Source organism: Megalobrama amblycephala, linkage group LG19 (genome assembly GCF_018812025.1).
Source record: "Megalobrama amblycephala isolate DHTTF-2021 linkage group LG19, ASM1881202v1, whole genome shotgun sequence".
Classification (NCBI taxonomy): Eukaryota; Metazoa; Chordata; class Actinopteri; order Cypriniformes; family Xenocyprididae; genus Megalobrama; species Megalobrama amblycephala.
The window spans coordinates 3,839,121-3,857,314 of NC_063062.1; the positions used below are offsets into that span (position 1 = coordinate 3,839,121).

The 18,194-nt window shown below is 36.6% G+C and overlaps 1 protein-coding gene across 15 annotated transcripts in view; it reads left to right on the top strand.

Moving 5' to 3' along the window:
• The first annotated feature begins 1,400 nt into the window (after positions 1-1,400).
• The window catches only part of ryr1b (ryanodine receptor 1b (skeletal)), a 123,620-nt gene continuing 106,826 nt past the window's right edge, over positions 1,401-18,194 (top strand). For 12 of the 15 annotated variants that reach the window (XM_048168708.1, XM_048168714.1, XM_048168709.1 and 9 more), the window contains exon 1: positions 1,404-1,666. In XM_048168708.1, coding sequence (XP_048024665.1) covers positions 1,619-1,666 — 48 coding nt within the window. In that variant the 5' untranslated portion in view covers positions 1,404-1,618. Of the gene's footprint in view, positions 1,667-18,194 lie in introns of all 15 variants that reach the window. The other 3 variants (XM_048168711.1, XM_048168715.1, XM_048168722.1) reach the window with 2 other exon arrangements.

The window sequence follows — 18,194 nt, forward strand, 5'->3', positions numbered from 1 at the left end:
ATTCATTACAATATTGATACTTATTTCAAATACAGTGCCATAAATGCATTTCCTATCAAATTTTCTTATAAATTAATTAATTATAACATTTAAACGTATATTATTTATTACATGTATTTAAATATATTAATATTTAATATATTAATATATTATATATATATATATATATATATATATATATATATATATATATATATATATATATATATATAGTCAGTTGTTTTAGGCAGCAATTAGGTAATATATATTAATTAAAAATTAATATATTAATAAGTATATATTAATTAATATATATGTTATATATATATATATATATATATATATATATATATATATATATATATATATATATATATATGTATTTTCTATTTATATGATTATATAAATGAATTAATTATAACATTTAAATGTATATTATTTATTACATGTATTTAAATATATTAATATTTAATATATTAATATATCTTATTCATATATATATATATATATATATATATATATATATATATATATATATATATATATATATAATCAGTTGTTTTAGGCAGCAATTAGGTAATATATATTAATTAAAAGTTAATATATTAATAAGTATATATTAATTAATATATATGTTATATATATTTTTTCTATTTATTTATATGATTATAAAATTTAAAAATGTACATTATTTGTCACATTGATTTAAATATATTAATTTCATTTATTTAAATATAATCTATATATTATAAATATAATAAATTGTCTAGGTAGCAATTAGGTTACAAATTAATATAATTATAACAGATATTAATATATGCAGTTTTATATATGCAGCGCATATATATATATATATATATATATATATATATATATATATATATATATATATATATATATATATATAAAACATAACATTTATATTCATTAATATATTGATATTTATTTCAAATGCGGTGCCAGAAACAAATTTCAATCATTTCAGTGTTTATTCTGTTAATTCGCCGACTGTATTCTGTCTCACTCACAGTGCGTGCTGAGGACACATATGTGCCCAATATATCTGGCTGTGTGCGGCTCACATTAGGACTCCGCCGCGTTCAAGCTGTTTACTGCGTGTTATTGCACAAATATTGTTATAGGACATCACTAGTTCTGAAAAACTAACCAAATGTAGATCTTGATGAATTCTGATGTACTTCAGTTTTCTTGTATGGCTGTATGAGTACATGTGTGTCTTAGTGTCTTCTCCGCCAGACATCATCACACACAAGCACATTTTCCATTTATAGCTCATTAGACTTGTGCAAGGATCATTTTTAGGCAAAGGGGGTGGCCCAGTTGTGCAAATATGGTTGCAGTGTGAGTGTGTAAGAAGGTAGAGCACCATCCACAGGATCTGAGAGCAAGGAGGCTGAGAGAGAGAGAGAGAGAGAGAGAGAGAGAGAGAGAGGAGCAGTGCTGAATCTTCTGTCACTCTCTCTCACTCCACCGTGAGAGCTACAGGACTCACGCTGTCCTCCAGCACACCCACACACACACACTAAGAGAGAGAGAGAAGACACTGAAACACACTGAAGACAAAACGGAAGGATTTTCTGATTTCTCCTGAGGAGCTGCAAATAACCCTCGGAGAAGGATGGCAGAGGGAGAGGGGGGAGATGAAGAGATACAGTTCCTACGGACAGTAAGTGTTGCTTTACCTGCTTTTACTTCATAATTATGTTTTTTGGGATGACTCAAAGTTGAATCTCAACGTAAGAGTTTTAACCATTTTTTTCACTATAGACACTCATGTTTCCCCCCAATATTTAAACTAGTGGTCAAGTAGTGTAATTAAATATTAAATGCGAGATTCTTAAACTTTTTTTTATCTAGTTCCCCTCGATCTTGAACATTTGGTTGCATTGTTGCTGTTGTAAATTGTTAGAAATGTTTGTTTTAAGCATGCATGCTCAAGCACTTGACACCATAGTAGATATTTTGTTCCCATCCACGCTCTCCTGGTTTCTTTAGGTTAAATTGTTAACATGGTGGTTTTGGACAATTTTGTTTCTAATCCTGTATTAAGTTGACTATTTTTATGGTGGCCCACATGTCTTTTGACCTGCTTATGGAGTTGATAGTCTGCCTGACAACTCAGTGAGGGACGACGTCTCTAATCAGGGAAATGTCCTTCTTTTATTATTGCTGACTATGAACTTATATTGTAAAAGCTGCATTTTTGCACATATTCTTCCAGAAGATTCTGTCATTCAATGGATGTATGTGAATGTGTGTGGATAGACAGCGGCTGGTGCATCTGTTTGCATCGTTAGCTATTTTTACCTCAGGAAAGGAGAGACTTTTAAAAGTGGAGAGGAAGACGCAACAAGCAGGCCAGCTCCTTGAGGGGGGACAGCTGGCCTCTGCCCCCTCATCTCTCAAACTGAGCAGCGCACAGTTTAGACGATCTATTAGGTCGGACATACACAGGGAAAAGGGCATGCGAGAAGAATAAGAACATGCAGAATTGAAATTATACAGCATTTGCGACATATATTAGGAGATTGAGAGAAGTGGAAAATTTGAAGCCCCTACTAGGGGGCCTCAGCAAATTTCCAGGTGGGCTGCTGGATGATTTATAAGTTATAAAAAATGTATATATTAAAGTAATCTAAGTCTGAATTAAAATGCTTAAAACATTTAATTAAAGGAGTACTATGATTTTGTTTGTTCAAAATGAACAAAATGTAAATAATGAGTCAATACCTCAATGCTCCTTCCAAAACATCTTTTACCCTGATTCACTTTGGTAAGCCTATTATAAGTGTTTATATTTTAGACCCATCGGAAATTGCGTACATATTGCGTACATGTCTCGTCATATCCGTAAATATGAGAAAAGCTCCAGAGAATCACCCGTTTGAAACAAACATGAACAGAGGAGAGTCTGCTGGCAAAAAGAGAACATGACAGAGCTTGTAATAAAACAAGAATCAACATTGGCTTTGCTTTTCAGAGTTGGCGAGAACTGAGGGATTTGAAATGTTGTAGGAGTGGCGTGGAGTTGATGGTGTTTTTATTACTCAACAGGTGAATAAGGCATTTTTATTGAACAGATAAATTGCCATATGTAGCTCTCTAACAGAGTTGAATGTAAAGCATTATCTATTGTGAAGGGTTGTTTCATTATGGTTGTTGTAGCGCTGGGCTGGAATTTATTTTCAAGGAAGTACCGTGTCTATTAATGGGTAAAGCTACAGTAACGTCTTCAGCTTGAGATCCTTTCCATCTAAACTGGTTATATTTCTTAAGCCTAGTTGTGAATGTTTTATGAGCAGTTCTTTATTGAAGAACATACAGTTCCTGAAACTTCTGGAATCACAAAATGAATCATGGTTAATTCATTTAATATATAAAGGACCCTAAGGCTCTTTCTTTTGTTGAAAATTATGCCATTTTGGCATTTAGCTAATGTCAAAAGTCACAGTTTATACGTGAGTTTATTACAAGATAATAGATTATTAATGCAAAACGAGGCCCTCAAGGGTAAGAGGTGTTCTTATTTTCTAAAAACCCTTTACCAGGTAAAATCACTATACACAAAGTTATATTTTATATTATTGATTTTAAAATGGTGCCAAAAGTAATATGAAGAAAGTGAAAGACACCAATGTTCCATAAACAGTTAAATGTATTCATTATTAAACAATATGTGGCATTTCCATTTTTTTTATTAGATAATTCTATAAACAAGAAGTTCATTTCGAGTAACTTGGATCTGACACCAAGTTTAGCCAGTACGTTTAAAAATGTTTTATTAAAATCAAGTACAAAAACTAAAAATATTCTTTAATTTTTCCTTTAATATACAGTAAATTTATATATATATATATATATATATATATATATATATATATATATATATATATCTGTGTGTGTGTGTATTTATATGTATTTTACATTTATTTATGGCCTATCTGTAGGCTATTTACAGTTGCCAAGCAATGTAGCATCCAATCAGAATTTAGAGTTGTAGCTAACAGTTTTATAAATTGATGCACTAGATGTTGAAGTTTGTCTTTTGAGACGTCTGTCTGGACGACTGTCAATCCATTTGGCCAGTGGGATCAGCTGATATCTCATAATACACCCTCATGCCTCATTTAGGAATGCTAATAAGAGCTTTATGTGGATGACAATGCTGCAAAGAATCCCTCATGCTGTTATGATCAAAGGTCAAATTTGTATATTCTTCCGGAGACACCAAAACAAAGTGTCACAACTGTTCTGAGCCCACATGTGCGTAAAGACATTTTTGTATTGTTGTCGGGAAGGGAAGGATGCAGACTATTTTTTACAAGCATCATTAGATTTCAAATGAATGCTAACAAGTGATGTTTGACAATTTTGTCTCTTTTGTTAGTTGTGTTTTTATGGTTGATGTTTAGTGTCATCTGGTGTGAAGGAACTCTTTGACTATATTTGTGTGTGCGTGTGTGTGTGTGTGTGTGTGTGTATGGTAGAAATGACCCACTTCTTCCTCTCAGCACTCCCACTTTATCACTCTATTGTTTTTTTTTATATCACTGTATGAGGACTGGAAAAGAGAGGGATGAGTGGAAGGGAAAGAGGAGAGTATATGTAGTACACACTTCACAGGTATGAGATAACATATTCTGTCACTGATTAATAGTTATGGACCCTGTAGCAATCCATCTTTATCAGTTCTGCTGCTTTTTACTTTATTAACTTAAGAAATATGAAAATGATTTTTTGATTTTCAATCTTCATCTGCATTTATGACAATATCCCAACACCATTGTAATGAAGTGTGTTGATTATGTGAGATTTGTATATATTTCAGAGCCAATCAAAGCGCAATCAAGATATTGTGTGTTGTGTGGAGAGTGTGTTTAACTGCTGTAATCCATACAGTGACTCAGCATGTGTGGGGCAGTCAAGAACTGGCAGTTTTCTGAAGGCCTCAACACTATGTGTCCTTGGGGGAATCCTTTCAGGAAAGCCCTTTGGTTTTTTACTGGCTGTTTCTGAGACATGCCATGCCACTCTTTCAAAATAAGAAAGGAAGGTAATGTTACATAGTGTTCTTAGGTGCTGTTCACACACAATGCATTTTTCTGTTCCTCTGCACTACTTTTCCATTGTTCATCTCTATGAAATCGTGTTTGATCGTTGCACTCACGTCTTTTGCAACATCTTGTGCATGACACAGCATTCTAAAAATGCAGAGATCAAGTTAAAAGAAGTTCAACTTTTGAAAAAGACTTTCTGTTCCACTGCTTTGCATCTCTGTTCTTTGTGAATGGCCCCTTATGGTGCCATTAGGCAATCAATTTTTCTAAGAAAGGTAAGGAATGGTTCCAGTTATATTTCCATTTGAGCTTGGTTCGGCACAGCATGATTACAAACTCTTCTCTGCCTAGAAATCTCAGCATGGTTTGCTAACCTTGCTGAATCGTGCTGGTAGAATGGGTGTAGTGACGTCGCCACTCAGGATTGGTCACTTGTCTATTGCCTGGGTAGTTTCTCTGTAGCTAGCCAAGCGCACTATTTAAGCGAATTAAATGCAAGTTAATACTGTCCGGATGCCCCTATTTGGGTGTGAGCAAAAACACACCATTTTTGTGTCTGTCCCTTTAAATGCAAATGAGCTGCTCTTCCTGAAGAGGAAGAGGGTGGCGCTTTAACAGCTCGTGCTTCGGTTGCTCAACAACAACAAAGCTGGAGAATCTCACGCAGCTAAAATGAGGATTGTCAGTAACGGTGTTCAGCCTTACATTGTTCAAACCGGAGTCGACACTGATGGAGAGACTCAGGAAGAAGTTACAACTTTTAGAATGAAACTGGACGTTTCTGAATGGTTAGTGGATGAATTTATGTAGTTGCTGTGGAGTTGATTCAACTCATCGACTAGCATGTGCCGTCATGTTAATCTTTTGTGCAAATCCAGTGTTGAATTGACCCTCATTGTGAAGCAGTCCGGCGTAAAATGATGGCATGATAACAACACTCTACTACAACAACTCTTCCTCTTCTCTAAAGCAGCCCAACATGGCCCCGCCCCCTTTGTTGTGTGTTCTCGGGGGCGGGGTTTATGTAAATTTTAGGGTTAGAGATGTCACCAACCCGGGAAGAAGCTCGTTGTAGTCCCTACCGCCCGTTTGTTGTAGTCCTTAAAAAGCGATTTCTGTAAAAGAAAATATCTCCCTTTGCATTGAACTTTGAGCGTCGTAACTTTGCAGATGCTGTTTGTGCTCAAATAGTAACATTACACACTAACTAAAGTTAAAAAAGTGAAATCATAATCAAGGACCCCTTTAAAGGTGTTGAAAATAAAGCTATGGAAAAGAGAGAGAGAATAGCATCAGTGGTGTTGGAGTGCATTTGAGGGGGTATTCGGGTTCCAGGCTATAACAGCCCTTTCCTTTTATAGTTTCACCACTATAAGCGCCTGACACTCAGGAGGGAGAGCAAGAGAGTCTGTGTCCTACTTCATCTTTGCCTGAATCCATAGGGAGGACACCGAGTATGTGTGTGTTTTTACATGTGTGTGTTGCACATGAGGCATAAAAGCAACTAAGTGTTATGAATTGGAGCCTGTAATCACTTCAAAAATGATCATTGATTGATTTGTGCATGAGTAATAGTCAACAAAAGGGGGTGGAGAAAGAGAAAGACAGTTAGTTTACTGGCTACTGTGACATAATGAGCATTTGAACATCTCTCACTCTTAGAAATATGGGAATTAAGGGGATTTCTGATTTGTTTCTTCTTTAAAATGTTGTAAGTTTTCTCCATAAAGATGGAATTTTGTGATAATCAGCCTCAGAAATGAGGAGAGAAGGAGCTAGAAGGACTAATTTTAGTGCTCCGTTATGCAGATAGAGCCCACAATAAGGGCTTGTCCGTCACAGGGGACTCTTCATGGGCAGAGAGAGAGGTGTGTGGTGTGTGTGTGTGTGTGTGTGTGATGGAGGATTAGACTGTGAGCTCTTCAGAAGATTCCTCGGGTCTTGAGTGTGTAAAGCAGCAGTCTTCCTTGGGCTTATGTTTTGCTTAGCCCACAGATGATCGAATCTACACCTCAACCCTAACAGACCATCTGTTCATAGGCATAGATTCATGTGCTCTGTCATGTCCTCATCTTTACAATAAACAGGTGTTCCCTCTGTTAGCACTGCAGAAGAATCGCTTACGTCAGCCAGAAACTTTAACTGACCCCTGAGTTCACTACTGTAATGTAATGTGTGAAGGAAAATTACTCATGGCTTAAATTATAACACAGACGTACCAGCTTCGTAGCTTTTCTCATGTTCCTCTATTGTAAGTAGATGCATCTGCTAAATGCATAAATATATATGTAGATCTTGGCATCAACATAAGTATATGACATTAAAAACAGTCATTGTAGAATATTTTATCTACTTATCAATATTATGTAATTTATAAGACATTTATTCAAACGACTATACATTATGACACGCAAGTTCCCAGCTCCTACCAAAGTCCCAACATCAAGGGCTCTGTCCTTCGGAGTGAGTAGGGCATAGGGATGCTTATTTCCGATTGGAACTGACCCTTTGCAGGGAGTTTGATTGACAAGTGATCTAACCAATCATAACGCCGAATCCGCCATTTTGTCCGACAAAGCAGTCAGGAGTTAGAAGATTAAACTCGGTGGACTTGAACTTGAAAAATGGTGTGTATTTACATATTTCCGTGTTTTAAACAACATTCCTTCTCATGTTCATTCATGTTTATTAGATGCTATAAATTAACTAGTAGGAAGAGATGATCGGTTCACGAGCCGCTTGAGCTGAGGCGCTACAGCAATCTGTCACGACACATTAAATAGCCACAAAACGGTTTTTATTGTTCGAATTTCTTTTAAAAAATTGCACAATTTGAAAGCTGGGACTTTGTTTAATATCATAAGTAACCTGCTCTGTCTCGTCTGTCGACGTGTTGTCAGTGTCCTCTTCGCTCCGCAATGTATTTTTCACTCTGTGTGGCGTGACAGCGCCATGGCTTGTCGAACAAAACAACAGTAACTGAGGGGGGTGGGTCTTTGCGAAGGGTCAGTTCACCCTAAGATCCCACCCTCCCATCAGAGCGCACTCTCCAAAACCACGTCTCCTCCAAAACACATGAACGCACACAGCCGGAGCAGAATCTGCAAAGCGTCACAAGAGACAGCGTTAAATTACCTCATGTCCCACATAATATTCCAATAATAATGAACGTAAACAACTTAAAGACCTCTGACTTGTACCACCTGACTGCTGCAGATTCATTTCGGTGTTGATAGTGTTGCTGTAGAACAGCTCAGAGTAGAACGTCACGGGTTGCCATCTCTTAAAGGGATAGTTCACCCAGAAATGAAAATTTGATGTTTATCTGCTTACCCCCAGAGCATCCAAGATGTAGGAGACTTTGTTTCTTCAGTAGAACACAAATGGTGATTTTTAACTCCAACCGTTGCCGTGTGTCAGCCGTATAATGCGTGTCAATGGGAACTCCATCTATAAGAGTCAAAAAAACATGCACAGACAAATCCAAATTAAACCCTGTGGCTCGTGACGACACATTGATGTCCTAAGACACGAAACGATCGGTTTGTGTGAGAAACCGAACAGTATTTATATCATTTTTTACTTCTAAAACACCACTATGTCCAACTGCGTTCAGCATTCACTTAGTGAGGTCTGATCGCGCTCTGACAACGGCAGTGATGTCTCGCTCTCATTGACGTTCAAGTGCGAGACATCACTTGAATGAATGATATAAATACTGTTCGGTATTTATACCGAACAGTAACCGCACAAACCGATCGTTTCGTATCTTAGGACATCAATGTGTCATCATGAGCTGCAGGGTTTAATTTGGATTTGTCTATGCATGTTTATTTGACTCTTATAGATTGTGTTACCATTGACATGCATTATACGGCTGACAGACGGCAACGGTTGGAGTTTAAAATCATTTGTGTTCTACTGAAGAAACAAAGTCACCTACATCTTGGATGCCCTGGGGGTAAGCAGATAAACATCAAATTTTCATTTTTGGGTGAACTATCCCTTTAATTACAGCAATTATGACATGGCACGAATACAGCATAAGTTTGTTGTTTTGGTTTAGGAGGAAATGTAATTATGGCTACAACTCTGCATAGCCTCATGAAACACTCTGATGATGTGTGATGTCTGTGCAAACAGGTGCACGGAGGTATGGAAATACATATGTTGACAGGCAGGTAGGACATCCTATCAAATGCAATGATTGTACGAACATTTTTTGGTCCTGTGACTTCCACCGCAGATATATGTACGTTTTAATATTTAGACCACTTCTATTATTGATTGCTATCTGGATGTGAAGAGAGTTTTAACCAGTATAACAAAAGTTTTTTTTTACATTGCCTACCCTAGCTTTAAGTTGAAAGATTCATTGTTGATGTGGTGAGACTGGAATGGACTCCCTGATCATCTTTTTTTATTTGTCTTCAGTATTGAAAAGAATTTAGTGTGAGATGCTGGTAAATGAAGCATTGAGTCATGCAGAGGATGTTAATCATCGATGCTCATAAAAAAACAAAAAACATTAAGAGGATGAATGGTTTCAGAAATGAATAAACAGAATATGAAATTAACAATGGATTCACTCAAATATCTGCAGTCACAGCACATGAGTAAACATCAATATTATCTGGCCAATTTTCAAATGAGACTATGAGATTATTATATATTCTCCTCTTTAAATATGATTTCATGTTTCATTGTTTCTCTGGATTGTTGGATCTTTGTCTTGCTCACTTTTTTTTTTTGGTCCTTAGTAAAAGTAACAGAACAAACTGAAAGCTGCCTTACTTGCATAGAAAGAATACTGGTACTCGTCATTGACAACATTAAAGCGACAATTCACCCAAAAATGACTATTCTGTCATCATGTACTCACCCTCATGTTGTTTCAAACCTGTATGACTTTCGTTTTTCTGCAGAACATAAAAAGAAGATATTTTGAAGACTGTTGGGAACCAAACAGTTTTGGTTACCCTTGACTTCCATTGTTTGAACAAAAAACACTAAGACATTTCTCAAAATATTTTCTTATATGTCCTACACAAGAAGGAAACAGGTTTGGGATGACTGTAAATGATAACAGAATTTTCATTTTTGGGTGAACCATCTCTTTAGGAGCCTTTTCTGTGGAAATGAATGCAATCTAATTCTTAAAGATTCACTTAAAGATATTTATCTTAAAGATAAACAAAGATTCAAGATTCATTAGGCTTATGTTATATTTATCTAAACAATGTCCCATAAGCACGTGAGCTTCTGTGAGTCAAACTATTGAAATTCAGTTGGTGAAGTCATAGTTATGACTCATAAAACTGCGGATGTTTCGTGTTTAAGGGCTCTAGATGTTTTCAACAGTTGATGAAACTGCATCAGTGATGAGAACCTTCATAAGTGCCTCTTATATAGGCCCCTGGGACAGAGAGATAGTACAGTTATTAGGCTTTGAGAATGAAGTGTACACAATTTGTTTGTTTAATCAACCAAAGTTTGTCTTATTTTTTTCAGTATTTTAATATCAAAAGATTTTTTCAAAGTTTTATCAGATGTTACAGTGCAAATGTAGACTTATTGTGAACAAAAATATTGAGTCGTTCCACTCGCTGAGCAAATATATTCATATGTAGTGAATATTGCAATGATTTTAATTTAGTTTTTATTTGACCATTATATGTTTCCTAAGGGCCGCGTCATTAGACTTTTTTTGTGATCTCTACTTTAATTGTAAGTATGAGAGCTGTTTTAATATACTAGAAAAAAAATATTTAAAGGGGTCATGACATGAGAAATCAAATTTGCCTTGATCCTTTGACATATAAGAGGTCGTTGTACTAGGGCTGCACGATTTATTGCACAATACGAAAAATAACATTGAACTTAAACGCGTTTCTTAGTGCGATTATGAAAACGCAAAGGCTGCGATTTTGTTTTTATGTGCAACTTGTCAATGAAGTATGGCTTCAAATGCTAATCCATCTAAAAGCACTGCGAGTTTTAGTTGCTTATCATGTACATTTGAAAATCTTTCCAGACATGAGAAACATTTATTAACATCTTGTCTAACAAAAGACAACATTTAATAATGTTTTTACTCCAAACTCACTTCATAACGACAGTTGAGCATCCTTCTGTGAGATGATGTGGCTTCTTACACAGAATAAGGCAGTCATGTGTTTATTAGTCATGTTTAATCAATCAAAGCGTTTCAATCTTCTGTTTATTCAGCTACAGCGATATGACGCGTTATCTTCTTCTGCAGCAGGGCATATTTAGAGTTTCTGCGCAAGTGCGCCCTCTGGCTTTCAGATGGAGAAGCATTTACTACTGATCACAGAGTCGTACAGCTCTGACAAGCTGCGCATAAAATAATCACAGCCTTTGCCAAATCATGTGCTGTTTAATCGCGATAAATATTGCAGCCCTACTTTGTACCATTAAAACATCTTGCAATTTTCACAGCTTAAAACGTCATCCTCATTCTAAACAAAGCATTTATTTAATCAAGCTCCAAAAAAGACTCGTTTGGACATCGCGGGATCTGTGACATATAACGGTCAAATAAATTTGCATTAGTGTTGTCAAAAGCACCAACTTCGGTACCAAGACCATTTTAAAAATGTGAAGCTTTGAGCGCTGTTAAGTGGATTCATAAACACCTCTGATTGGCCATTGTGTTCACACTCTTGTTGTAAATAAACCCCACTGATAGACACCCGGTCCGCTGATAGACGGCTGTTTTCGAACGCTCCTGCTTTCAAAACGCTTTCAAGTGCTTTGATCGTTGTAGCCAATCACAGACATATCTGTTGAGTGCGTGAACACAAAGGCCAATCAGAGGTGTTTACAAATCCATTTAACAGCGCTCAAAGCATCACATTTTCAAAATTTCAATACTGACTTGGTACCAAAGTCAGTACTTTTGACAACACTAATTTGCATATGACCGCCTCCAGAGCAAGACATTGACGAATAGTTATGCATTATCACACCATAGGCCCCACCCACTGTCTTAGGATTGTATGTTTGTTCGGAGCATTTGACTGCAGATTGTTTTGTAAACGATTCACAGTGTAATGGAGAGTTCGCAAAGAAACTTTTGTTGAAAGATGAAGCAGCAACTGTATTGGATCTGATTCTGAAATTTTCAGGATTCATTGAAAGTTAAAAACGGCATTTATTTAAAACAGATATCTTTTGTAACAATTAATTTCTTAATAATGCATTCCGTAGAACGGTGTGTGACAGGTTTCAGCGGTTGAAATAGTTGTATGTGGGATGTTGTAGTTAATGCTTGGTTTTCTGTGTGGCTGTGGGATCAGAGACCTTCCTCTGCCCTGAAAGAGCCTCTGAACTATCTGCCAGTCAGCAGTGGAGGGGAATGTGAGAATGACAGGTGCACTCACCCAAAATAGCAATGCTGAGGAGTGGGGGAAGGCCCACGGCAGAGCGAGAAAGAGAGAGAGGAGCAGGAGAAGTGTAAAGATGGATGAAATTGGAAGGTATCAGCAAAACATGTTTAGGACCAAGAGAACTGCAGTAATGTTTCAAGTGAAGTTAATGTTGTGTTTATGCCAGAAAAGGAAATTATAGACGGAAACAGGTGCGTTTGTAAGTGTGTGAGTTTGAGAGAGACTCATAAGTTTCTTGTCAGGTAGAGTTATAACCAAAGTGGCCTCATAAAATATTTGGACAGTAAAGTCATAGTTTAAAATGTATGAATGCTACTGAATTAGATGACATATCAAACCAAGTGGCATTTATTTTAAAGGAAGATAGCACAAGCACCCTTTTTTAAAAAAGAAAAGTATTTATGTTGTTCAAAATTAAAGCCCTAATCGAGCGGTAATTGTTTCTCATGTGGACGTCTGTAAAAATAAATTTTGCGAGTTACAAACTCATAATTGCAGGATATAAACTCGCAATTCTGACTTTATATCTCACAATTCTGACTTTATAACTCGCAATTTTGAGTTTATATCTTGCAATTCTGACTTTATATCATGCAATTGCGACCTTATATCACGCAATTCTGACTTTTATAACTTGCAATTCTGACTTTTATAACTTGCAATTGTGAGTTTATATCTCACAATTCTGACTTTATAACTCGTAAATGCATAAATGTGAGTTATAAAGTCAGAATTGCAAGTTATAAACTCAAAATTCTGAAAAAAGTCAGAATTGTGAGAAAAGTCACAGTTGCCTTTTTTTATTTTTTATTCAGTGGCGGAAACAAGCATCCATATGTGACCCTACAGTGCTTGGCACTGGACAAAAAGGATTTAAGCAGTAAATTTTGAATTGATCTCTTCTTGTAAACTCAGAGATGTGGATTTGGACGTCAATTAAATCGCCACACAACCTTGGTGTTCATCAAAAAACAGGGTAATTCGGCAGGGGATTTTTACCCAGGTGGTGCGAGTAAAACATCAACATTTTTTATTCAAATAGCAATAAAATCAAACAATAACCCCTCTAAATATGAAAAATACATTACATCCCTATGAGAAGCAATTACCATCTGAATAGGGCTGAAGACAAATTATTTAGATACTTCCTGTTGTCAAATGTTAGTGGAAGTTTAAAGATAATGTGATGAACTACAACTGTGGTTATTATATGATAACACCTGTGTGAACTTGAGGGGAACTGACTTTATACATCCACTAAAAATCACCTTGACATCAGTCGGTTGAAAGTAATAGCAACAAAAACTGAAATTACATCTTAGAAAAGCTATTTATAGATGCCATTTGGTTTGATATTTTACTATTACATATTTAAAAGTGTCCAAATACTATTTGAGGCCACTGTACATTTAAAAATCATGCTCGTTCTTTGTATATCTACTCATATTCCCCTCACATTTTCTTTTAGGACAGCCAGCCTATGAATACAGACATTAAAAATATTCTTATAGTGGCTTATTTGCAGATCATCTCTGTCGCCTTGCCTGTTTCTAGAGCGTATATGTAGCTGTCAAAAAGCTGCCAGTCATTAAAAAGCAGTGAAGTAGGACCGTTTTGTCGTTCTCTTCACCTGCTGTGGTCCTGTCTTCATGGTAAGTGATATCTTCTCTTGGAGTGACATGCGCACACTTTCCTCTGATGCTAGAAAATAAATGCCACTCTTAAAAGGTGTCTTATTTCTGGAGCTGTAGAAATGATGAGTTAGTAGGTGCTGCATGGAGCCACCAAAGATATTTTTTGTTGCTTGCTTTTTCCTTCAGGATATCATTGGACTTTGGTTACTTGCTAAAACAATTCCAGAAATAACAACTCTTTTCACTCAGTTTTCCCAAACAAACTAAAGTGGACAAACTATAGTCTAGTTGTTGTAGGAGAAAGTAACATCCACACAGTTTACCCATAAATGAAAATTGTCTCATGTACTCACCCTCGTTTTATAATAAAAACTATGATGCAAGGTATACTAAGATGCAATATATATATATATATATACACACACATAAATATATTATCCATATTTGAGCATAATGTTTGCCTGATTACTTAGTGTTTACTTATGGATTAAAATATTTACAGGTAATTGCACTTCTACTGTCACTAATTAATTGCATAATTACATAATTATTGGTAAGTTTTGATTGCAAAACACCTCAAAAATGTCACAAAAGGCAGTGTTTTTGACAAAACAATGAAAGTCTGTTTCAGCCAACGTAAAAATCTTGTATTTCACAGAAGAGAAAAATCATGACATCAACAGCAAGAGGGTGAGTAAATGATGACATAATTTAAATGTTTATGCATTTAAACTATGCCTTTAAAGACTAATGAATGATGTCATCAGGTGGGTTTATGGATGCAGGGATGGCGGAAATTTGTAGGCCAACCCGGAAGTTGGCTTCACCCTGGTTCCCTTGACAATAACCCAATAGGTATTTTCCATTGGCTTTTGAATTATTGCAGAAAAGAAGGTCTGATTTTGGGACAGTGGAACTGGAAGTGCTAAAATGCTCTCCCTTTTCCAGGTTTTGGCCTACAAAAATACATCATCCTTGCCATAGATATATTATACGTAAGCTGTCCGCCATATTGAAAAGGTCAAATTTGGGCTGTAAACACTTGAGAGCAAGTTGACTGTGAATCTGCAACCTGTGAATATCTATATCTGCAATATACATTAGCAGATGATTTTCACAGCATTTAATTTATCGGTAATGTGTAGCGTCAGATTTAAGACATTTATTTTTTGGGTGTTAAATAGCGGTGCAAATACCATTAAAGTAGCGCAAACCTTAGAAAATCGTGTTGCATCGTGCTGATTAATTTAAATACTCTCCTCACATAAATTTCGTGTCTGAAAGGCGCCAAAAGAGAGTTTGCGCCTGCATAAGCTGATAGTAAATCTGGCCCTATATGTAATGGGCAACTTTGGAATTTTGTTGTGCCGACAGGAAAACAATAACCGTCCCCCCCCATAAATACCATAGTGCCTGCATGACTACAGGCAGCCCACCTAGAGAGGAAGTGACATTTTGTATTGGGAAACAGTTGCAGGGGGTCCCGCGTGTAAAGAGTGATGTGCCTTTATGGTCCAGGTTGGTCGGGACAGACAAAGGCATTTTAAAAGGGACAGTCTTTAATGCACCAGCCCCTCCTCCTCCTCCCTATCGACTGTCGTTAATCCACCCACACCATCCCTCCATCTGTCAGTGTCAGCGGTCAGTGAAGGCTGTAGTCACTATGGCGGGATTTGGCTTGAAGAGGTCTTTATCAGCACACTGGAGGAGAAGGGGAATCCCCACACTGATTCTAATAATAACCTTGTTGTGTGTTTTGATGGAGTGCTCTGCATTTTCTCTTTCCCTCCTGAAGATTGTTTGTGTAGCGGCAGCATTATTATACACTCTAAAAAATGCTGGGTTAAAAACCACCCAAGTTGGGTTGAAAATGGGCAAACTGTTTTAACTCAGCGGTTGGGTTAAATGTTTGGCCAACCTGCTGGGTAGTTTTATTTCAAGTAGTTTTAACTCAACTATTGTTTAAAAATGACTGTATTGCTTGCTTAAAATGAACCCAAAATAGGTTGGAAATTAACATGTATTAATAAGTTAAATAAATAATAAACAATAAACATTTATTAAATAGCTTATTAATAAATGTTCACCTTCTGATTACAGACTGTCCTCCAAAAAAAAAAAAGACCCTATAGGTCATTTTTTAAGCACCATATTACGACCTATATTTACGTTTTGAAGTCATGTGCCCTCTAGTGGGCGTAAAAATAATGACAGTGTCGTGTTACGTCTGTATGACTGTCATTACCAATCAAAATGCATGTTCATTTAAATGCAATGTGTGGACTTTTTACACCATTTCTCCTATTTCCGTTTACAAAAATTACATTTTATTAATGACTACACCCACCCCACCCCTAAACCTACCCTTAGTGATTTATAGTGCATTTACACTTTATGAGCACATGTTTTCCCTGGGATCAAACCCACGATCGCATGATCACATGATTGCATATTGTTATTGCAATGCTCTGCCAATTGAGTTACACGAAACCCGAAATATGACGCAGATAAAAGGGAACAATGCATTAAAATGAAAGTATCCTGTTGTCGATAGGGGCGCCACTTTAGTAAACGCTCCTATGAGTCTTATTTCAGGGAAGTGACAAACGACCTATATGGTCGTATAGGTTGGAGAACATGTTGCCTGATTATTATTGTTGCCTCTAGTAATTATGTCTGATTTTTTGGTTCATTTTAAGCCAGCCATATAGTCATTTTTAAACAATAGTTGGGTTCAATAAAACTGCCCAGCACATTGGGCAAACATTTAACCCAACCACTGGGTTTGTCCATTTTCAACCCAACTTGGGATGTTTTTAATCCCGGCATATTTTAGAGTGTATGTTTATATGTGCTTGATTGGTCGGTGAGGTTTGGTGGTAGTTTTTAGGTTTGTTACCACGCTTTTTGTTTCTTACGTCACTTTATAATGAAGGCTGGTTTCTGTCAATGTGAAACCAAATGAAGTCTTGAAACTGTAACAAACTGTAGATTACAAACATGAACAAATCTGAATGAATATGAGTTTTTTGTTTATAAAACCGATTGTAGTCCTGGATGCTGATTGGTTAATAGACTGTTCCAGTGATTACTCTTGTGTACTGTACGTTCATTTTTTTGTGCTTCCTAGTCATTCGTTCATCATCTGCGCTTTATTTTTCACATTTTGTTGCTCTTCAGCTGTGATAAACAGACATCCACTCGCATTGCGTGTGTAACAGTGGCCAGATATTGAGGTTTTTGCAGTTAAAGGTGCTCTAAGTGATCCTGGGTGGAGTAACTTCCTGTTGACAAACAAAACAGAGGCTAGCTAGACCCTCCCTCCTCCTCCTCCTCCTCCCCCTCCCCTCCGTGCTTCCTGAAACAGTCATGAACGCACATTTAAAATCATTCTTGTCGGTTATTGGCTGGAGCAAGTTTATTATGATTTGTGGTCTAGGCTGCACCAGTTTGTTTTTATTGCCATTTTCGGAGCTTGTGGCGACTACAGAGACTGCGTTCAGGGGACAGGCAGCCAGTGGATAGTGAGGAGATGTTTGCTGTATGTGACAAAAAAATTTTTTGGCCTAAAAACGCATGACATCGCTTAGAGCACCTTTAATTTACTGCACACTGACGATCGCTCGAGAATGAGGTGTTTAGCATCATCACCTCGCATGCCAGCAGCGATTGGGCCGGGGTTCGAGACCGACTCGGAGCAGGGTGGTTAGCATTGGAGCGTGAGTTTTGGAGGCGGAGCAATGCAGAGAGGGGTGGGTTTGTTTAGGTTGATTTCAAATATCAACAGTGTTCAATAACGAATTTGAGAAATCGCATACAGTAGTAAACATTAAGTAGTAAACATTAAATATTTCAGATACATTTTTTATTTCTGTGATGCAAAGCTGAATTTTCTGCATCATTACTCCAGTCTTCAGTGTCACATGATCCTTCAAAAATCATTCTAATATGCGGATTTGCTGCTCAGGAAACATTATCAATGTTTTGAGTCTGAAATCTCCTAACAAATGTTGAACAGTTCTTTTGCTGCTTAATATTTTTGTTGCAAATCATGACCCCATTCAAATGTGTTACTGTTTTACTGTATTTTT